The 22,521-nt window shown below is 47.5% G+C and overlaps 2 protein-coding genes across 3 annotated transcripts; both read left to right on the top strand.

The window, feature by feature from the left end:
• The first annotated feature begins 3,148 nt into the window (after positions 1–3,148).
• Positions 3,149–18,457, top strand: cabp5a (calcium binding protein 5a). Its single transcript, XM_084670409.1, has 8 exons — positions 3,149–3,283; positions 3,864–3,913; positions 4,614–4,644; positions 5,645–5,788; positions 6,853–6,962; positions 7,624–7,771; positions 15,229–15,399; positions 18,432–18,457. Exons 2-8 carry the CDS (start codon positions 3,866–3,868, stop codon positions 18,455–18,457), a joined length of 678 nt encoding a protein of 225 aa, XP_084526535.1. The 5' UTR covers positions 3,149–3,283; positions 3,864–3,865.
• On the top strand, positions 17,414–22,067 carry LOC146259295 (DDB1- and CUL4-associated factor 7-like). Of its 2 annotated transcripts, XM_084671093.1 has the most exons (8): positions 17,414–18,486; positions 18,846–18,965; positions 19,250–19,408; positions 20,405–20,516; positions 20,708–20,826; positions 21,017–21,226; positions 21,533–21,650; positions 21,873–22,067. In XM_084671093.1, exons 2-8 carry the CDS (start codon positions 18,891–18,893, stop codon positions 22,043–22,045), a joined length of 966 nt encoding a protein of 321 aa, XP_084527219.1. In that variant the 5' UTR covers positions 17,414–18,486; positions 18,846–18,890; the 3' UTR covers positions 22,046–22,067. The 2 variants fall into 2 exon arrangements, with proteins under 2 accessions (XP_084527219.1, XP_084527218.1); XM_084671092.1 differs by having other exon boundaries at positions 17,414–18,965.
• Positions 22,068–22,521: the final 454 nt, after the last annotated feature.

Raw genomic sequence — 22,521 nt, 5'->3', positions numbered from 1 at the left:
ATTCCTTGCTGCAGGAAACTGTAAAACATGGTTGAATATTATTATCTTTAGGGGACCTGCTGTCTTCTCTGCTCTACTACACTCTCAATTTCTCTAATCTACTGTTTTAGGCTCTTCCCTCTCCTCTCCTCTCCTCCCTCTCCTCTCCTCCCTCTCCTCCCTCTCCTCTCCTCCCTCTCCTCTCCTCCCTCTCCTCTCCTCTCCTCCCTCTCCTCCCTCTCCTCTCCTCCCTCTCCTCTCCTCCCTCTCCTCTCCTCTCCTCTCCTCCCTCTCCTCCCTCTCCTCCCTCTCCTCTCCTCTCCTCTCCTCTCCTCTCCTCCCTCTCCTCTCCTCTCCTCCCTCTCCTCCCTCTCCTCTCCTCCCTCTCCTCCCTCTCCTCTCCTCTCCTCTCCTCCCTCTCCTCCCTCTCCTCTCCTCTCCTCTCCTCCCTCTCCTCTCCTCTCCTCTCCTCTCCTCCCTCTCCTCTCCTCTCCTCCCTCTCCTCTTCTCTCCTCTCCTCTCCTCCCTCTCCTCTCCTCTCCTCTCCTCTCCTCTCCTCTCCTCTCCTCTCCTCCCTCTCCTCTCCTCTCCTCTCCTCTCCTCTCCTCCCTCTCCTCCCTCTCCTCCCTCTCCTCTCCTCTCCTCTCCTCCCTCTCCTCCCTCTCCTCTCCTCCCTCTCCTCCCTCTCCTCCCTCTCCTCTCCTCCCTCTCCTCTCCTCCCTCTCCTCTCCTCTCCTCTCCTCTCCTCTCCTCTCCTCTCCTCTCCTCTCCTCCCTCTCCTCTCCTCTCCTCTCCTCTCCTCCCTCTCCTCTCCTCTCCTCTCCTCCCTTTCCTCCCTCTCCTCTCCTCCCTCTCCTCTCCTCCCTCTCCTCCCTCTCCTCTCCTCTCCTCTCCTCTCCTCCCTCTCCTCCCTCTCCTCCCTCTCCTCCCTCTCCTCTCCTCTCCTCCCTCTCCTCCCTCTCCTCTCCTCCCTCTCCTCCCTCTCCTCTCCTCCCTCTCCTCTCCTCTCCTCCCTCTCCTCCCTCTCCTCTACTCTCCTCCCTCTCCTCCCCTTTTTTTTTCAACTTCTGAGTAATGGTTACCTAATAATTATTAAAAATGAATCAGGACGCTCTAACTCTGGTTATCAAAGCTATTGTGAAAACCCAGATGTGCTGCTGTTGAGTTGTCCAATTTTTCCTCATTGTTTGCTAGATACTTGTTTACTAGATACAGGCTGCACACCAACGTCCAGACATGATTACTGGCTGTTCTGAATGCTTACTGGTTGTTCTGAACAATTACTAGTTGTTGTGAATGATTTTGAGACACTAGGATCAACTTTTCCCAAAACCCACGAGTGCTGCCAGTGAGTGAGTGCTGCCAGTGAGTGAGTGCTGCCAGTGAGTGAGTGCTGCCAGTGAGTGAGTGCTGCCAGTGAGTGAGTGCTGCCAGTGAGTGAGTGCTGCCAGTTTAATCCTGGTAAACATGGAGTATCTGGCAGAAGGACCATCATGTTCTTTACATCCTTTTATCCTAAGTAATTCATTATTTAAATTCCAAGCTCTTTTGAAGTGTTTTGTTGCTTACTAAGATGGAACATCTACATGAAGCATGAAGCATGAGCTACAAGTGTGTGTTACACAAGCATGTACAACAGTGCAGGAGTCAACACACACACAAGCATGTACAGAGCAGACATCAACACACACACAAACAAGTTGCTCACTCTTTGCTCAGATCAGATCAGATCAGTGAAATCTCTTGTTGTAGGATGTTACCATTAAAGGCAGCTTGTGGCATGACGTAAACACAACAAGAAGATGCTACACCGTGCCCCCGCCCGGTCTCCGTCCTACTGCTGGTTCCCTGCCCCCACCTGCCCCCATCTACCCCCACTTTGTGCGTGAGTTTCCATATTTCAGTACATCTTGACAGACTGGAACTTAGTCTTTGCGTCGCAGTTGTGGAATGCCTCAATGAAATGATTGAGTCTTCAATCAAAAAATAATCAAAAATATACTTTGTTTTTTTGTTAGTTTTGTGTTTACTAATTCTCTGTCTTTTGTAAGACATTTGTGTTTGTGCTCTACTCTTGATCCTGTTGTGTAACCAGAGTGCAGTTTGGTGGTTTCTTCTTCTCTGTCCAATCCCCTCTCTTCATGGCACAACAGCAGTCTGGCCTCATCGCTCTCTCCTTCCTAAACCCTTTAAATGTACTTCCTGATATTCAGCTCACAGATAGTTTCCTCATGTTCATCGTTACATATTCCTGTTGCTCCATTACTTCCTTTATTTTATTTTATGCCCCTCGAACACACACACACACACACACACACTCACGACCTTAGGACATGCACCCACACATGCACCCAGACTTACTCCTCACACACACTGTATCATACACTCACTCCTCTTACACACAAAGTCACACACAAACTCCTTATACACACTCACTCACACACACACACACAACTCCCCCCCCCCCGTCCGGGACCTTACATAAGCCCACACTGCCCCATCACAGCAGAAAGATTCCAGTGAAATCTGTTGGTCCAAAGCCTCAGATTACATCTCTTATGCAAACAGATTTTGGATGATTTTACATAACAGAAGGACAGAGATGGAAGGTCAGCTTAGCCAAGGGCATCTCCGTGAGGACACAACCACATGGAACCATCAAAACTGTTAATCAACATGCTCATGTCATGTTGAGAATGTTCCTTCAATCCACAAACACACATGCAGATTTTATAATCAAATTTAACTCCACGTCCCGTGTAAACAATACCCATTAAGTTATTAGCACTATATACAATGTCATAATTTACTTTTGCTACATTTCCAGTCAAACCAATAGTTTGAAACAGATTACCACTATTTCATGTTGTGACAATGTAGCAACCAATTAGATCATAATCTTTGACCTGCCTTCATGGACAAACACATACAGACATGCACACACACACGTGCAGACACACACGCACATACAAACACACACACACTCAGCCCCCTCCCTGCTGGTCAGTCCAGGTCTAGCTCCAGCCTGAGGAGAGAGACACACAGAGAGGAGAAGAGAGACACACAGAGAGGAGAAGAGAGACACACAGGGAGGCTTGGAGATACAGACAGACTGAGGAGAGAGACACACAGAGAGGAGAAGAGAGACACACAGGGAGGCTTGGAGATACAGACAGACTGAGGAGAGAGACACACAGAGAGGAGAAGAGAGACACACAGGGAGGCTTGGAGATACAGACAGACTGAGGGGAGAGACTGCAGCCACCTCTGACATCGCCTAGCGCCACGCTGACAAACTGACACGGTATGTGGAACTCCCTGATCATTTTTTGCATTGTTTATTAAAAAAATATATAATATATTTTTTAAATATATCTCTCTTTTCTCTTTTACTTACTGGCACAAATGTATTTACAGGAGATATCAGCATTTCTTTTTCATTTTTATTCAATGAATCTGTCTAATTCATTGAACTGCGTTTATTCTTCTGTAAGTTTGTATAAGACATCTAACAGAAAATGTGATTCTGATACTGGAAAGCCAGATAATAGTGACTTTTTCATCAGTTTTGTTTTGATGTTTGTGTGTGAAAGCACGTCCTCTCACACATGCAGAGGGTGGATGGCGGTGCTCAATCCTGCAGAGTGCTTCCCATCTTTCCTCCAGCTGTAATCCAGGCTCCACTAGGTCATCCTCTCTCCACACACACCATCAGTACCTTGTCTGACCTCCCTCTTCTCTTCCTCTGGTCCTCATCCTCCTGCTCTCCTTCTCTAACCTCTCTTCCACCTCTCCTCTCTTCTTCTCCTCTTCTCTTGGTCCTCCTCCTCTTCCCCTAACCTCCTCCTCCTTCGCCTCCTCCACCCACTCTCCTCCTCCTGCAGACATGAGTCTTGGAGCAGCCTGCATCTTCCTGAGAGGAGGAAAGAACATTGTAAGTCTGACAACAGAACATACCTGTCTCGACATACCTGGACATACCTACATTGTTGGCATAACTGAATACATGTTGAGTATGTTAATGTAAGGGAGTGTTGTATAATGGCCCGCAGAGGGTGCTCTTTTCTCTTTGGCCTTTTGGGCTTGCCGTAGTGAACCGCCTTTTTGACCCTCCGCAGTATTGGGAATCATACTTTGTTTTCATGTCAAAAAGAATTAAAGGAGGAAAGGTCTACTCTGCCTCAACCGCCATCTGGACTCAGATTTCCCTGTTCATTCCACGCACCCTGGCACAAACCACATAACACAATGCAAAAACTTTGCTGGGGCTTAGCGGCCTGAAGACTAGGGTTACATTAACAACACACAGTAACAGTTAATTTTTTCAGCTGTAACCTTGCGTGCAGAAATGGCTATTTGTTACAAGAGCATAATCTCCTCTATTAAGACACATGCCAGCATGTGCTCTGTGCTGGGCCTTGTCCAATCTCATCTCTAAAATCCGAGTCCCACTAGTCATGACGCTGTTTGCGAAAGGGAAATAATGCATTAACGTGTGGAAGAGCAGTGTTGTAAAGAAACACATTTCTTCTTTGTCCATGCTACTACAAATTTCAACATACACAATCTAATATAATTGAATTAAATTTCTGTTTCCAAATATAAAATGTCTAATTGTTGTGCTGTGCTTGCAGGAAAGACAACTGGCAGAGGATGAAATTGAAGGTAAACTGTTTTAAGAATGTTTATGCCAGCTTTATTTCAATGTGATTTCAGAAAATGTTATTATATATAGAAGAAAACAAAAGAAGATATTGTAGATGTTTGTTGTAATATCGTTTTTTTTGTAGAAGTTAATTAACTTCAATTAACTTCTATTAATTAATATTGGTGACACTGCAGTAGATATAATACTGGTGACACTGCAGTAGATATAATACTGGTGACACTGCAGTAGATATAATACTGGTGACACTGCAGTAGATATAATACTGGTGACACTGCAGTAGATATAATACTGGTGACACTGCAGTAGATATGATACTGGTGACACTGCAGTAGATATAATACTGGTGACACTGCAGTAGATATAATACTGGTGACACTGCAGTAGATATAATACTGGTGACACTGCAGTAGATATAATATTGGTGACACTGCAGTAGATATAATACTGGTGACACTGCAGTAGATATAATACTGGTGACACTGCAGTAGATATAATACTGGTGACACTGCAGTAGATATAATACTGGTGACACTGCAGTAGATATAATACTGGTGACACTGCAGTAGATATAATACTGGTGACACTGCAGTAGATATAATACTGGTGACACTGCAGTAGATATAATACTGGTGATATTGTATAGTGGCAGGTAGCTCACCTCTTGTCTGTGTTTACCTTCCTGTGAAAGCAGAGCCCTCACTTCCTGCTTGTTAGAGTTGCCACCCTGCTTTCCAACAGACTGTTTCAGCTCAGCGGTGGTGTTCTCAGGTCTTAGTTATACGTTGACACAGTGACTTACTATCTTGTGAGTTGATAACTGACCTCTTAACTGAGCTATACTCCAATAATCCCATATTTTATTACCTGTAGCTACCCTATTTGAGTCAACTTTATCGAACACTCAAAGTCAGTTTATTAATGATCGGGCAGGAAATCTTGACGCGTTGAGAAACTGTTCAGTCATCAAGCTTCATGCCCCTGTGTGCCACTCTGCAGAGCTGAGGGAGGCGTTCACGGAGTTTGACAAGGACAAGGATGGCCTGATCAGCTGTAAGGACCTGGGGAACCTGATGAGGACCATGGGATACATGCCCACTGAGATGGAGCTGATCGAGCTTAGCCAGAACATCAACATGAACCGTGAGTTCCTCCACCTGTCTCTCTCTCTACCCACCTGTCTGTCTCTCTACCCCTCCCTCTATCCTCCACCTGTCTCTCTCTCTACCCACCTGTCTGTCTCTCTACCCCTCCCTCTATCCTCCACCTGTCTGTCTCTCTACCCACCTGTCTGTCTCTCTACCCCTCCCTCTATCCTCCACCTGTCTCTCTCTCTACCCACCTGTCTGTCTCTCTACCCCTCCCTCTATCCTCCACCTGTCTCTCTCTCTACCCACCTGTCTGTCTCTCTACCCCTCCCTCTATCCTCCACCTGTCTCTTTCTCTACCCACCTGTCTGTCTCTCTACCCCTCCCTCTATCCTCCACCTGTCTCTCTCTCTACCCACCTGTCTGTCTCTCTACCCCTCCCTCTATCCTCCACCTGTCTCTCTCTCTACCCACCTGTCTGTCTCTCTACCCCTCCCTCTATCCTCCACCTGTCTCTCTCTCTACCCACCTGTCTGTCTCTCTACCCCTCCCTCTATCCTCCACCTGTCTCTCTCTCTACCCACCTGTCTGTCTCTCTACCCCTCCCTCTATCCTCCACCTGTCTGTCTCTCTACCCTCCCTCTATCCTCCACCTGTCTCTCTCTCTACCCAGCTGTCTGTCTCTCTACCCCTCCTTCTATCCTCCACCTGTCTCTCTCTCTACCCACCTGTCTGTCTCTCTACCCCTCCCTCTATCCTCCACCTGTCTCTCTCTCTACCCACCTGTCTGTCTCTCTACCCCTCCCTCTATCCTCCACCTGTCTCTCTCTCTACCCACCTGTCTGTCTCTCTACCCCTCCCTCTATCCTCCACCTGTCTCTCTCTCTACCCACCTGTCTGTCTCTCTACCCCTCCCTCTATCCTCCACCTGTCTGTCTCTCTACCCTCCCTCTATCCTCCACCTGTCTCTCTCTCTACCCAGCTCCAACCTCCCTCTGACTCTCTCTCCCTGGGATCTCTAGCTACAGGCCCTTATTCACAATCCCTCAGGGACACATCTCGTACCCTGGCCGCAGTGTGACTGTCGCCCTCTGTTTCCTTCCTGTTCTGGTGTCACAGTTGGAGGCAGGGTGGACTTTGAGGACTTTGTGGAGCTGATGGCTCCTAAGCTGTTGGCGGAGACAGCAGGCATGATTGGGATGAAGGAGCTGAAGGATGCCTTCAAGGAGGTGAGAGACACACATCCTTGTTCACTAGCATCGGCGTTCTGCACCACTGTGATATTCGTCATCGCTGCGTTCATGAAGCCAAGACTCACAAGGCTTCCCTCTCGAGGTCTCTCTCTCCCTGGTGGTCTCTCTCTCCCTGTGGTCTCTCTCTCCCTGTGGTCTCTCTCTCCCTGTGGTCTCTCTCTCTCTCTGGTGGTGTCTCTCTCTCTCTGGTGGTGTCTCTCTCTCTCTCCCTGTGGTCTCTCTCTCTCTCTGGTGGTCTCTCTCTCTCTCTGGTGGTCTCTCTCTCTCCCTGTGGTCTCTCTCTCTCTCCCTGGTGGTCTCTCTCTCTCCCTGGTGGTCTCTCTCTCCCTGTGGTCTCTCTCTCTCCCTGTGGTCTCTCTCTCCCTGTGGTCTCTCTCTCTCTCTGGTGGTCTCTCTCTCTCTCTGGTGGTCTCTCTCTCTCCCTGTGGTCTCTCTCTCTCCCTGTGGTCTCTCTGTCTCCCTGTGGTCTCTCTCTCTCTCCCTGGTGATCTCTCTCTCTCCCTGGTGGTCTCTCTCTCCCTGTAGTCTCTCTCTCTCTGGTGGTCTCTCTCTCCCTGTGGTCTCACACCCTGGTGGTCCCTGGCTCATCCCAAACCCTCTAACAGGAAGAGCCTGTGCTTATTTCATGTGCGTCCAGTTTGACATGGACGGCGATGGGGAGATCACTACGGAGGAGCTCCGCTCCGCCATGACGAAGCTGATGGGGGAGCACATGGCTCGGAGGGAGATCGACGCCATCGTCCAGGAAGCAGACAACAATGGAGACGGAACGGTGGACTTTGAAGGTAATGAGGGGGGAGGGGGGAGGGGGGAGAGGCAGGAGGAACAGCGGGGGGGGGGTACAGCAGCTAGAGGCAGGAGGGACAGTGGGGGGGGGTACAGCAACTAGAGGCAGGAGGAACAGTGGGGGGGTACAGCAGCTAGAGGCAGGAGGAACAGTGGGGGGGGTACAGCAACTAGAGGCAGGAGGAACAGTGGGGGGGGTACAGCAACTAGAGGCAGGAGGAACAGTGGGGGGGGGTACAGCAGCTAGAGGCAGGAGGAACAGTGGGGGGGGGTACAGCAGCTAGAGGCAGGAGGAACAGTGGGGGGGTACAGCAGCTAGAGGCAGGAGGAACAGTGGGGGGGTACAGCAGCTAGAGGCAGGAGGAACAGTGGGGGGGTACAGCAGCTAGAGGCAGGAGGAACAGTGGGGGGGTACAGCAGCTAGAGGCAGGAGGAACAGTGGGGGGGTACAGCAGCTAGAGGCAGGAGGAACAGTGGGGGGGTACAGCAGCTAGAGGCAGGAGGAACAGTGGGGGGGGGTACAGCAGCTAGAGGCAGGAGGAACAGTGGGGGGGGGGTACAGCAGCTAGAGGCAGGAGGAACAGTGGGGGGGGGGGGTACAGCAGCTAGAGGCAGGAGGAACAGTGGGGGGGGTACAGCAACTAGAGGCAGGAGGAACAGTGGGGGGGGGTACAGCAGCTAGAGGCAGGAGGAACAGTGGGGGGGTACAGCAGCTAGAGGCAGGAGGAACAGTGGGGGGGGGTACAGCAGCTAGAGGCAGGAGGAACAGTGGGGGGGTACAGCAGCTAGAGGCAGGAGGAACAGTGGGGGGGGGTACAGCAACTAGAGGCAGGAGGAACAGTGGGGGGGGGGTACAGCAGCTAGAGGCAGGAGGAACAGTGGGGGGGGGGTACAGCAGCTAGAGGCAGGAGGAACAGTGGGGGGGTACAGCAGCTAGAGGCAGGAGGAACAGTGGGGGGGGGTACAGCAGCTAGAGGCAGGAGGAACAGTGGGGGGGTACAGCAGCTAGAGGCAGGAGGGACAGTGGGGGGGTACAGCAGCTAGAGGCAGGAGGAACAGTGGGGGGGTACAGCAACTAGAGGCAGGAGGAACAGAAAGTTTGAATGGATGTTCTTGTGGCTGGCGTAGACGTGACTTGTGGTGTACTGGGTTAGGGGTTAGAATTTTTTAGTGGGGGGGGTTGGTGGTGGGCAGATGGCTGGGGAGGACTCGATAAATCAATCAGGTTGGATGTGGGTGGGTAGCAGGTAGGATATCTCCTTAGAACAAAGGTTAGGGTTATGGGTTAGTACTGTATCTGACACGCTTGTCTTTTCTCTCCGGCAGAATTTGTAAGAATGATGTCTCGCCAGTGAAGCGTTGAGGAGAAGTAACACACACACACTCATGCATACACACTCATATATACACACAACATTCACACACTAACGCATACACACTGACATACATTCATGCAAACACTGCACTAAAACACACACAAATACACACACATACACATACAACTAAACTTGTATTATTACTTTAATAGACGACGAGAAGCACAAAGCACATCTTATTCATGTAGAGGGCTGATAAACTGGATCTATGCATATGTTAACTTTTTGAATACATTTTTTTAAATGTTTGTGTAAAAAGAATATGAATTGATTTGATCTGAGCAATAATGTTTGATTACATAATTTGTACATATGGAAGGATGATTCCCTCAGAATGCTGAATGCTGCAGAATGTTGTTTTTGAAATGAAAGTAATGTGTTCATCAATAAATGATTCAGCAAGAATTGAATTCACTGTCATCAATTGAACATTTACAATTACTGTAAAAAAAATTGGTTAATTTGCTAAACAACATATATTGTATTTTTTTTATTTTGTTGTCTCATATACAACCTGAAAAACGATCTCCTTCAGGTTAACCTTTTGATTATGACAGGTCCAGACCACACAGGATACAGTGATGGCATTGTCTATTCACGAATGCCCGCTGACAGGATTGGTTCCAGTAAATAAACAATATCCCCTCTAATCTGCGTTTCTTTGAAAACAAGTAAATCTGCATAATCTGTTTCATCGTAAATTGTGTGGCAACAGCTGGCCCAGCAGGGTGGAATGAGAAGTGTGTGTTCACTTTCGGTGTCTTAGGGGGGTTAGAGAATTGCGTGACCGAAACTGGACGGGCCAATGACAAAAACGATGATGTCACCGCTCACCCATACATCAGGTTTGGAAATGTTAAAAGCCAAAAACACTCCGGAAAAGCTGTCCCAGGGGAAGAACAGTATGGCTGCGTTGATTTGAGAATATCTCATCCTTTTCATTCAATTTAGAGGTGAAATGAGTTGGATTTGTGCTCTAGCTCGCTCCCTAGTGAGCAGATATTGATACTGCAGGCTTATGCGGAGTAAAGAATGTTGATAAGGTCACAGCTTCTATTGTTGTCTATTGTCTTTACCCTGCATACAGATCCTCATGTGGTTATTCAAAATACAAGGTGATTATACTTCCAATGTAAATATATTTAGTTAAACTTGGTTCACAGATGTGCTGGTGTCAGAATTGCAAATGCTTTTCATAATAAAAAACATATTTTTCATGTTGAAAGTCAGACAATCAATTGTTGTGACTGTGTAGCAGGGGAATTCACTCTGATATATGACAGTAGCCACAGAATAACTATCAAATATAAGGTTTTAACATTACCAGCAATTCAATTAAACCATGAAGAGAAATTAAATGTTCATTCATGAATGGTTTTATGATTGAATGTTTAGACCTAACAAGTATTCCAATAGTTACAAACCAGTACACAACTCTGTGTTCCATGCCTGTGAGGTTTGTGAAATCAATCTGTTTTGAAAGCATCCAAGTGATTGATGTGATCTTTGTCAAGTGATGGGAGCCGTCCAGGAACACCTGTATATTCAGAGACAGAACCTGGATAGAGACACAACTAGAACCTCTTCATTTACAAACTCCTTAAACAGACAGGTAGGTTCTGTGTGTGTCTCTTTCTTCTTCTGTGAATGTCAGTCAAATAAGAAGGACGCAGGGATATAATAGTCTTAATAATCTTTTACATTGTTGTTTAAGACTGTGGAACCGATTTACATGTCCTTTGTGTTGCATGAGAGGGTGGTGCAGGTAGAGAGGGTGGTGCAGGTAGAGAGGGTGGTGTAGGTAGAGAGGGTGGTGTAGGTAGAGAGGGTGGTGGAAGTAGAGAGGGTGGTGGAAGTAGAGAGGGTGGTGCAGGTAGAGAAGGTGGTGCAGGTAGAGAAGGTGGTGCAGGTAGAGAGGGTGGTGTAGGTAGAGAGGGTGGTGGAAGTAGAGAGGGTGGTGGAAGTAGAGAGGGTGGTGCAGGTAGAGAAGGTGGTGCAGGTAGAGAAGGTGGTGCAGGTAGAGAGGGTGGTGCAGGTAGAGAAGGTGGTGCAGGTGAAGAGGGAGGTGGAGGTGGAGACAGTGTTCCCAGGGGAGAAGACCCAGCAGCTGGCTCCAGAGCTGACAGGCAGTTTAGACAGCTGGAACAACTCGGCTTATGGCACCAATTATCTAAAGTGAATTGAGGCTCTCTTCAACACACCCTCTCTCTGACCTGCTGACCCACAGCTCAGCTGGCCTGCTGGACAGTACTAGACCCAGCTGTTTAAGGGCTGTGACTCTGTTGATTGGAGTGGAAGTGACACTGGATAAGACTTTCATTTTACATCAATATTGTTTATAATGTTGATAAAAGATGCACTCTTTCAACCTTGTTTAAAGTGTCAAACTTTGATGTTGTTCTACTAGAATGATAAGATACGTGTCTACTTGAACAGCAGGAGGGCAGGTGTGTCTGGGTTCTGATCAGAGGGCAGGTGTGTCTGGGTTCTGACCAGAGGGCAGGTGTGTGAGGGATTATGTAGGGTAGAAAGGGTGTGTAAGGAGACAGCCAGGTCAAACAGATGTGTGCATCTGGAGAATGTAGAGGTGTGTGACAGAGAGAGAGAGGGGGGATTAAATTATGTAAGTGTTTCTGGCCCTTAGCCTGAGCCTACCCTGATCCCTGCTACATCCAGAACAGACCCCTCTGCCATTAATCCAGATTAATCTCTCTCTCCCTCTTACTTGCCTTGTCTCTCTGTCTCTGTCTCTCTCCCCTTTCCCTCTCCCTCTCTCTCCCTCTCTCTCTCTCTCTCTCTCTCTCTCTCTGACCCACCTCCCCTGAGTCTCATGCCTGAACCAGTTCTGCCTGTTTTTCCTAGACATACATCTTCCACCCTCATCCATTACCTAGACTCCACCATCATCCATTACCTAGACTCCACCCTCATCCATTACCTAGACTCCACACTCCACCGTCATCCATTACCTAGACTCCACCCTCATCCATTACCTAGACTCCACACTCCACCCTCATCCATTACCTAGACTCCACCCTCATCCATTGCCTAGACCCCTGACTCTTCTTTTGTATACTATTATATTTGTTGTCTAAACAAATAAACACATGTATATTTCCCTGCAGTATGCAAAGCATGTTCTGATCCCTGCACAGCTGTGAGGAAAGGCCTAGAGTAAGATCATCTGTGTGCTTCAGAAACACATACTGCAGAAACACTTACTGCAGAAACACTTACTGTAGAAACACTTACTGTAGAAACACTTACTGCAGAAACACATACTGTAGAAACACTTACTGTAGAAACACATACTGTAGAAACACATACTGTAGAAACACTTACTGCAGAAACACTTACTGTAGAAACACATACTGTAGAAACACTTACTGCAGAAACACTTACTGCAGAAACACTTACTGTAGAAACACTTACTCTAGAAACACTTACTGCAGAAACACTTACTGTAGAAACACTTACTGTAGAAACACTTACTGTAGAAACACTTACTGTAGAAACACATACTGCAGAAACAGGAATAGTCGTAAACTTTAAGTTATTATTACATATTGTTATCAATATTATTGAATTACATATTGTTACATATATTATTACATATTGTTATCAATATTATTGAATTACATATTGTTACATATATTATTACATATTGTTATCAATATTATTGATTAACATGTGATAAAGTCCAGATGTTTTAAATGAGCCAAACAGAGAACAGGCATGACATCACTTCCTATCGTGGTAGAAGTCATTACATCACTTCCGATAGTGGTAGAGGTCATGGACATATTGCGAGGCATCATAGAAACTGAAAATACCACCAACACTGGAGGAAGGTAGAAGATGACCGTCATGACCAGGCTGTTGATGATGATCTGAAGAGCCTTCTTCTTCTGGGGGTGGAGGTCTCGTCCTGCAGGGTCAGAACTCTTCAGAGCCCGGAGGATGAAGAAGTCACAGACCCCTATGGTGGGCAGGGTGATGAGATAAGGCCAGAGAGTGATAGGTTGGTAGTACAAGTCAGTATTGTATATGAATGCAATCCCATAAGCCATAGTGACAGCCCACACACAGATGGACATCAGAACCCTGGAGGTCAGACCCTTCCTGGCTCTGTACATGATTGGATGAACCACAGCCAGGTAGCAGTCCAGACAGATACAGGTCATGAAGAGAGGTCGGCCACTGACACTCAAAGAATAGAAGAAGTTAAGAAAGGTTTCAAAAGTCCAGTTGTGCCAAAAGAGATAGTTGCATACAGTGGTAGGCATGAATCCTAAGAAAACAGAGTCCATGACTGTGAGGTTCAGCATGAAGACGTCGTTGGGGGTGGTGGGGGTTCCTCTCCTGTGTTTCTGAAACAGCTCCCAGAGAACGGTGACACACGCAGGGAACCCAAACAGAGACAAGACTACACTAAAACAAGCCCAGAACACAACGCCCTCATACATGTCATGACATATTGTGAAATACCCTAAACTGGTGTTCAGATTGAAGTTTGAAACATGTTGAGCATCTTAACAGATTGGTGATGATCCCTCTACAATCCAAGAATATTGAATCTGAAAGATCAAATCATCATAAAGCATACATAACTAAACCTTGTACAATAAAAAATAACCAACATGATCACGCAGACTAAAACTTTAAGATCCACAACTGCAAAAAGTAAAATACAAATAATGCATATAAAATAATATCCAGAATAGGCCTTTTAGGAGGTTTTGTAATGGGAGTCTCTAGTAGTGTCTGGATTAGCCTCCGTCTCTGAATACAAAGGTGTTACTGGACTGCCTCTGACACATCACATCAATCACATGCCAGCTTATTAACACAGACTGATATTGTAAACCACTCAAGTATGGAAATTATAGACGTGAACCATCCCATCCTCCCTGTGATGGTTGGAGGCCCAAGGAAGGGAGCTCTCTGAAGTGGTACAAGTGTGATTACATTAAAAACCTTCAACAACTATGATCCGAAGACCACAAGCCTGTCTGACAACAACAGAACTTTTGATAATTATGTTTTTTGCATGCAAGCGCCACAGAAAAACACAACTCCAGAAATAGCTGTGATTATTCCCTGTCAACATCTGTGGTATGCTTATGGACTTCCTCCCCCTTGCTTGATTTCCATACACTGTGATTTTACTATGATGCTATCTGTGTCAGAGACTGTCCAGTAACACCTGCATATTCAGAGTCTTGATGGAAACACAACTGGAAACTCATCCACACCCTGCCGAGATAGGACACTAAGGTAGGGTTAGTATGTATATGTGGTGGCATTCATGAAATAATTACACCATATATTTATCTTTCTGTTGTAAATCCAAGCTAAATTAGAACAACATAAACATATGTCCAGTCTTACTATATTTAAGAATGTTGTTTCACACATTGTAGATGTTGATGTGTTCTGTATGGTATTTTGATTTTTCAGATCCAGTATTTGTGGATTGTAGAGGGGTCATCACTGATCAGTTATGCTGCTCAACATGACCACTCAGTTTCTGAATTCAACCATCAACTCCACCGACTCCATGGAGATAGATTATTTTAAACAATGCAGTGACATGTACGAGGGCGTTGTGTTCTGGGCTTGTTCCAGTGTAGTCTTGTCTCTGTTTGGGTTCCCTGCGTGTGTCACCGTTCTCTGGGAGCTGTTTCAGAAACACAGGAGAGGAACCCCCACCACCCCCAACGACGTCTTCATGCTGAACCTCACAGTCATGGACTCTGTTTTCTTAGGATTCATGCCTACCACTGTATGCAACTATCTCTTTTGGCACAACTGGACTTTTGAAACCTTTCTTAACTTCTTCTATTCTTTGAGTGTCAGTGGCCGACCTCTCTTCATGACCTGTATCTGTCTGGACTGCTACCTGGCTGTGGTTCATCCAATCATGTACAGAGCCAGGAAGGGTCTGACCTCCAGGGTTCTGATGTCCATCTGTGTATGGGCTGTCACTATGGCTTATGGGATTGCATTCATATACAATACTGACTTGTACTACCAACCTATCACTCTCTGGCCTTATCTCATCACCCTGCCCACCATAGGGGTCTGTGACTTCTTCATCCTCCGGGCTCTGAAGAGTTCTGACCCTGCAGGACGAGACCTCCACCCCCAGAAGAAGAAGGCTCTTCAGATCATCATCGACTGCCTGGTCATGACGGTCATGGCTTACCTTCCTCCAGTGTTGGTGTTCACCATGAGAACCATGATGCCAGGCAAGATGTTTCAGTGTTTCGCTATATTTCCACTGGTCAGCTTCACCACTGCAGGAAGCGCTCTTATGCCTGTTCTGTACTTAAATAATTTACGAAAACTGGAATTTTTACATTTCTGGTGTTGCAAGACTGTCTAAGTGATCCATTCTTAATTCTGTTCTGTTTGCAAGGTTTTTTGTTGATGGTGGTGTTATTTATTTTGCAGTTCTAATAGTTCTGAATATGTATCTTTTTCTTTACAATTACATTTAGTCATTTAGCACTCTTATCCAGAGCGACGTACAGTAAGTACAGGGACATTCCCCCCGAGGCAAGTAGGGTGAAGTGCCTTGCCGAAGAACCTAACATCATTTGGCAACGTCATTTGGCACTGCCAGGAATCGAACTGGTAACCTTCAGATTACTAGCCCGATTTCCTAACCGCTCAGCCACCTGACTCCCTAACATCCACAGTTAAACTCATTAGTGGTGATGCGTTTGAGAGTCTTTAGTCCTTATCTTTAGTAAAACTAAAGATAACATTTACTTTAGACCAATGTATGATGGGGGAGGGTGGAAGTACAGAACTTAATGTACAGTCTGTTAAACACTGCTTGATCATGTGTACACTTTTAGCTAAAGCTGCATATGGAATATATATATTTTTTATCTAAATGGAAAAACTGCCCCTCCATAATTATAGCTATGTTCCTGAAGTAGAAACCTTTCAGAGTTTTGTTGTCTATTAACCCACTTCTTCACATTGGCAAAGTAAAAGGGTTTGACTCACATCCCACAGCCTATCAACTGTACACTTCTGCTGTTTTCCACTTCAGTCATGACCCTAACCCTAACCCTAGCCACATGTTTTACATTTACATTTTACTAATTTAGCAGACGCTCTTATCCAGAGCGACTTACAGTAAGTACAGAGACATTCCCCCCGAGGCAAGTAGGGTGAATCACCTTGCCCAAGGACACAACGTCATTTGGCACGGCCAGTCTTGACCCTAACCCTGACCATGACCCTGACCCTAACCCTGACCCTAACCACAGAGCATCCTCACCACACACAGCTCCGGACGGCCATTATAGTCTCTTTAATATTCAGTCAGTCTCAACAACTTCACAGGAACACACATTTGTGGAAATAAAAGAAAGATAATGGCCTTGAAAAGATAATGCTCAAAAAGTTGTATGCTTCTAATCTGCATGTGTCTAAAACTCCAGTTTCAACTTTCAGAGCCTTCTCCCTTCTTACATTCACACTAAAGTATCTACAACACCAATACAAACTCAGCATATAGAAATGAACCATAATTCTACTACTCATGTTCTCATAAAAAAATATGCACGAGTAACACAATTATTCAAAAACAGAAATATTAACACATTTACATTTAGTCATTTAGCAGACAAAAACTAAATTGTTTACGCATAAACAGTTCAAAAAGGGATGTTGTGCCAGACCAAATAATTAAACCAACTAGGAATAACAAAACCTAAGAAAACAGAGTCCATGACTGTGAGGTTCAGCATGAAGACGGGTGTTACTGGACTGCCTCTCACACACATCACATCAATCACATGCCAGCTTATTAACACAGACTGATATTATAAACCACTCAACTATGGAAATTATAGACGTGAACCATCCCATCACCAATCAAAAAAAAAGAAAATGCTGCAAAAAGGAATGGAAAATTACCCTTAACAGCACACAGGTTTAAACTAACCCCGACATACACAGCATATGTGCATCCCACTGTGTCACAGTACACTGTGAAGTCTGACAAGGACTGGTAAGTTGGTATCTCGACACATTTTCATAATAAAAAAGTGATAGGGGAAAGGGGAGGAGACTGTTCTGAAGCAGCCAAAGACCGAAAGCAGCCCTAGCTCCTACAAGCAAAGACGAGACGGCTGTCGTAAACCGGAACTACGTCACGAACAAGCACTGGCCCAGAGCCTGTTTAAGGAGAGCCTCGCCACTCCCTATTAAGCCCCATTGTACCGAATTTGGTTGCAGTTCCACCAGAGTTCCACTGGGGGTGATCGCGAGCGAGTGCATGTTGAATGGGAGTCTATGGAGCTAAACGGCTAAATTAGTCTCTTTTGCCTGATTGTCGTTGAGAAATCTCCGATTTGATTGTAGTTTTTGCATGTTAAACATGGATTATAGGTCGAAAGTTGAATGAACGAGTACTTATGTCATTTTGATTTCTTACAGGGTGAGTCGTTCATTCTGCTAATGAATGCTGATTGGTTAGTGAAGGACTGATACGACCAGAGCTGTTGCTTGATGGCATCCAAAGCGGAATCAGAATGTCAGAGCATTAGCAACAACATTAGTAAGCCAAAACAATTTTTAGCATGTGTATTGACAGGGAGAGCCTAACCTGTCAGCTGTGTTGTAGATGCCCTGAGAGAAAGAAGTAAGTGTGGTATTGTAGCATTGAAAAAGTAGACTCAGCAATCAAGACACGTGTGCAGCTTCAGTTCTCTCTTTACTTTTCTCTTCTTCTCATACAGCGTTTTACTAAACGTATCAGCATTGACAGTACCCCGTCTGGTGGTTACGCCAAGTCATTGTACAACACAACAGTAAGTGACCAGAGCTTGCCGTAAAGAAGTAGCTCTGGTCGTATGATGTGTATGACGTCAATTACATTTTCAAAAGCTTTTTAGAACAGAAAGGCGACTTTAAAAAAATCTAACAGCCATCAGTGTGTATTTTTTTTGCCTTCCCTTTCGAATTCAGAATTCAAATTACTAGACAAAAAATTATATCCTGAGAAAAGTGGATTTTGTGGGGTATAGTTCATAGACCTCCATTCATTCTGCACTCGCTCGTTAGCGCCCTCACATGGAACTTCAACCAGTTCAGAACCCGGAAGTTTCCCGAGAGTGGCAGTTCTCTTTATATTAGACATTCTCTGACTGGCCTACCAAAACATCAACTGGGTAGCACCTACAAAACTAAAAACTTACGGACTTTCTTACGTCGTATATGTGTTTGCGCTTTAATACTTTTCTCCCTTCCATTTTTTTAGCTTGGCACCGTATTAAGGAGGACTGAACAACTACAGCGACGCTGAATTGCTCAATGTAATTGTGGTCCTAGGCCGCCGCCATTGCTTCTCAGACTGTTTTCATCGGGGCGCGTTGGTGTTAGGAAAAAACACGATACAATAATTATTGACGTTTGTCAGAAGTATTGTTTCCATAGACATCACAGGCAGTTTGTGTTTGAAAGTGGTACAAATTCAACACTTAAAGTAATATGGTCTGACTGCATACTTATATTAGACGTAGAATGATAACGAGAATAGGCTAACGTTCAGAATAAGCTAGTGGATCATAGGGGGTTGGGCCTCGTCTCCATCCATTTGACAGGTTGTATTCTTCTGTAGTCATTTGGACGCGTTTTGTTATTTACTACCTTTGCTATGTCGCTTCACGGTAAGCGCAAAGAAATCTACAAATACGAGGCACCATGGACGGTATATGCAATGAATTGGAGTGTCCGACCGGACAAACGCTTCCGACTTGCGCTCGGAAGTTTTGTCGAGGAATACAACAACAAGGTAAACAGTAGAAGTGAATAAAGACCACAGTATTACAACAAGTAACCTACAGAGTGTGATTTATCTGACTTCTTCTGGTGCAGTATTCAAATAGGCTAGTTTTGATCTATTTATCTGGTGGCCATGGTTATGTCTCGACCACCCAGACTACTTAATCATGTGTAGCAAACAGTAACTGGAAGGGCACCATAACACAATATGCATTAGTTATCCTGTGAAGGCTCTCATCATTGTGGCCTGCACACTAACACACACCCTTCTTTAACGTCCTGTCTGGCCTGTAGGTGCAGTTGGTTGGTCTTGAGGAAGAGAGCTCAGAGTTTTTGTGTCGGAACACATTTGATCACCCCTACCCCACCACCAAGATCATGTGGATCCCAGACACCAAGGGGGTGTACCCTGACCTGCTCGCCACCAGTGGAGACTACCTGCGCATCTGGAGGGTGTGTGAAACCAGCTCATCTTGAATCCTGAACACCTGCCTCTCACTCAACCCAGCCGCCACCTAGATAACACCATGCACTTATTAGACTGTGTGTCTTAAGTCAAATCGTCCTACATGTGCAGCAGAAAGGGTGATTTCATGTTGTGTGAGGGCAGCTTGTTTCCTGTGTATGAGGCTGAGGGCAGCTTGTCTCCTGTGAGGCTGAGGGCAGCTTGTCTCCTGTGAGGCTGAGGGCAGCTTGTCTCCTGTGAGGCTGAGGGCAGCTTGTCTCCTGTGAGGCTGAGGGCAGCTTGTCTCCTGTGAGGCTGTGGGCAGCTTGTCTCCTGTGAGGCTGAGGGCAGTTTGTCTCCTGTGAGGCTGAGGGCAGCTTGTCTCCTGTGAAGCTGAGGGGCAGTTTGTCTCTTGTGAGGCTGAGGGCAGTTTGTCTCTTGTGAGGCTGAGGGCAGTTTGTCTCTTGTGAGGCTGAGGGCAGTTTGTCTCCTGTGAGGCTGAGGGCAGCTTGTCTCCTGTGAGGCTGAGGGCAGTTTGTCTCTTGTGAGGTGAGGCTGAGGGCAGTTTGTCTCCTGTGAGGCTGAGGGCAGTTTGTCTATTGTGAGGCTGAGGGCAGCTTGTCTCCTGTGAGGCTGAGGGCAGTTTAACTTCTGTGAGGGTGAGGGCAGTTTGTCTCCCGTGTGAGGCTGAGGGCAGTTTGTCTCCTGTGAGGCTGAGGGCAGTTTGTCTCCTGTGAGGCTGAGGACAGTTTGTCTCCTGTGTGAGGCTGAGGGCAGCTTGTCTCCTGTGAGGCTGAGGGCAGTTTGTCTCCTGTGAGGCTGATGGCAGTTTGTTTCCTGTGAGGCTGAGGGCAGTTTGTCTCTTGTGAGGCTGAGGGCAGTTTGTCTCCTGTGAGGCTGAGGGCAGTTTGTCTCTTGTGAGGCTGAGGGCAGTTTGTCTCTTGTGAGGCTGAGGGCAGCTTGTTTCCTGTGAGGCTGAGGGCAGTTTGTCTCCTGTGTTCCAGGTGAATGAGACGGACACACGTTTGGAATGTCTTCTGAACAACAACAAGAACTCTGACTTCTGTGCCCCGCTGACATCCTTCGACTGGAACGAGGTGGACCCCAACCTGCTGGGTGAGGGTTATCCTAACACTACACCTGGTGCTCCTCTGACAAATACATTGAACTGAGACACCAAATATAGGCTTAGGGTTAGTAACTGTATTAACCTGACAATGTGCAACAATAATAATAATGTTTCAGCATCAACAGAGGTGTATTGTGTCATGGTTCACTGAGAGAGATTTGGTGTGTCTGGTATGCAGGCACCTCCAGCATTGACACCACCTGCACCATCTGGGGGCTGGAGACAGGGCAGGTTCTGGGCAGAGTGAACCTGGTGTCGGGGCACGTGAAGACCCAGCTCATCGCCCATGATAAGGAGGTAAGCTCGCTGTAAGACACAAAGGCAGCGCTGTGTTCACAGGGGGCTCCAATGGGTCAATGAGAGCATTTGAACTGATTAGCCCAGAGCTGGAAGCAAGCAGGTCAAAAGTCAGTATGTCTTTTATGCTGTTTTGTTGAAAGCATACACAATTGAAAACAGATGTATGATGTGTGTGTGTCAATCGCAGGTGTATGACATAGCCTTCAGCCGTGCGGGTGGAGGGAGGGACATGTTTGCGTCGGTGGGGGCGGACGGCTCCGTGCGGATGTTCGACCTGCGGCACCTGGAGCACAGCACCATCATCTATGAGGACCCACAGCACCACCCGCTGCTGCGCCTCTGCTGGAACAAGCAGGACCCCAACTACCTGGCCACCATGGCCATGGACGGCATGGAGGTGACGGCATAGACACAGCTGCAGCCCTGCAGAGTGCTGGGGCTGCAGGTGCAGCCCTGTAGAGTGCTGGGGCTGCAGGTGCAGCCCTGCAGAGTGCTGGGGCTGCAGGTGCAGCCCTGCAGAGTGCTGGGGCTGCAGGTGCAGCCCTGCAGAGTGCTGGGGCTGCAGGTGCAGCCCTGCAGAGTGCTGGGGCTGCAGGTGCAGCCCTGCAGAGTGCTGGGGCTGCAGGTGCTGACACTAGATGTGGTGTGTTAGGGTGGATGTGTGGAACTCAGTTTCCTTGTGTTTGCTGGTGGTGTTTTGCAGGTGGTGATTCTGGATGTGCGTGTGCCCTGCACCCCTGTGGCCCGCCTCAACAACCACCGCGCATGCGTCAACGGCATCGCCTGGGCCCCACACTCCTCCTGCCACATCTGCACGGCAGGTAACTTTAACACCTCAACACCCCACACCTCAACACCCCACACCTCAACACCCCACACCTCAACACCCCACACCTCAACACCCCACACCTCAACACCCCACACCTCAACACCCCACACCTCAACACCCCACACCTCAACACCCCACACCTCAACACACCTCACCAGGACTGCAATAATGTCCTTCATAGTGCACAAGCACTAACCCCCCCCCCTCCCCCCAGCGGACGACCACCAGGCTCTGATCTGGGACATCCAGCAGATGCCCAGGGCCATCGAGGACCCCATCCTGGCTTACACAGCCGAGGGGGAGATCAACAACGTCCAGTGGGCCTCCACCCAGCCGGATTGGATCGCTATCTGCTACAACAACTGCCTGGAGATCTTGCGTGTGTGACGCCAGTCCTGAGGGGGGGCCTGAGGGTGGGCCGGGGGCCTGAGGGTGGGCCGGGGGCCTGAGGGGGGCCGGGGGCCTGAGGGGGGGCCGGGGGCCTGAGGGGGGCCGGGGGCCTGAGGGGGGGCCGGGGGCCTGAGGGGGGCCGGGGGCCTGAGGGGGGCCGGGGGCCTGAGGGGGGGCCTGGGCCCGAGGGGGGGGCCTAACTCCCAACAGAGCCTTTCCACAACAATGGGGGGACCGCGGCCCTCTGAGGGACTCTTGTCTGCCCCCACCACACATGCAGTTGGTTGTGTATGTCTGTGTATGCATGTGTGTGACCTTTGGGGACAAGTGTGTCCTGTGTGTGTGTGTGTGTGTGTGTGTTACCTCTGGTAACCAGGGTGTCCTGTGTGTGTGTTACCTCTGGTAACCAGGGTGTCCTGTGTGTGTGTTACCTCTGGTAACCAGGGTGTCTTGTGTGTGTGTGCACCAGTTAC

Source organism: Hypomesus nipponensis, chromosome 13, assembly GCF_054491055.1.
Source record: "Hypomesus nipponensis isolate SF chromosome 13, ASM5449105v1, whole genome shotgun sequence".
NCBI classification, from domain to species: Eukaryota; Metazoa; Chordata; class Actinopteri; order Osmeriformes; family Osmeridae; genus Hypomesus; species Hypomesus nipponensis.
This window is presented reverse-complemented; position numbering and strand designations above follow the sequence as displayed.

Coding starts and splice junctions, on each gene's coding strand:
- cabp5a (XM_084670409.1), top strand. CDS start 3,866: ATGAGTCTTGGAGCAGCCTGCATCTTCCTGAGAGGAGGAAAGAACATT. Junction 3,914..4,613: donor TGAGAGGAGGAAAGAACATT/GTAAGTCTGACA, acceptor CTGTGCTTGCAG/GAAAGACAACTGGCAGAGGA. Junction 15,400..18,431: donor CATGAGAACCATGATGCCAG/GCAAGATGTTTC, acceptor CCATTTTTTTAG/CTTGGCACCGTATTAAGGAG.
- LOC146259295 (XM_084671092.1), top strand. CDS start 18,828: ATGTCGCTTCACGGTAAGCGCAAAGAAATCTACAAATACGAGGCACCA. Junction 20,517..20,707: donor GGTGGACCCCAACCTGCTGG/GTGAGGGTTATC, acceptor TCTGGTATGCAG/GCACCTCCAGCATTGACACC. Junction 21,651..21,872: donor CTGCCACATCTGCACGGCAG/GTAACTTTAACA, acceptor CCCTCCCCCCAG/CGGACGACCACCAGGCTCTG.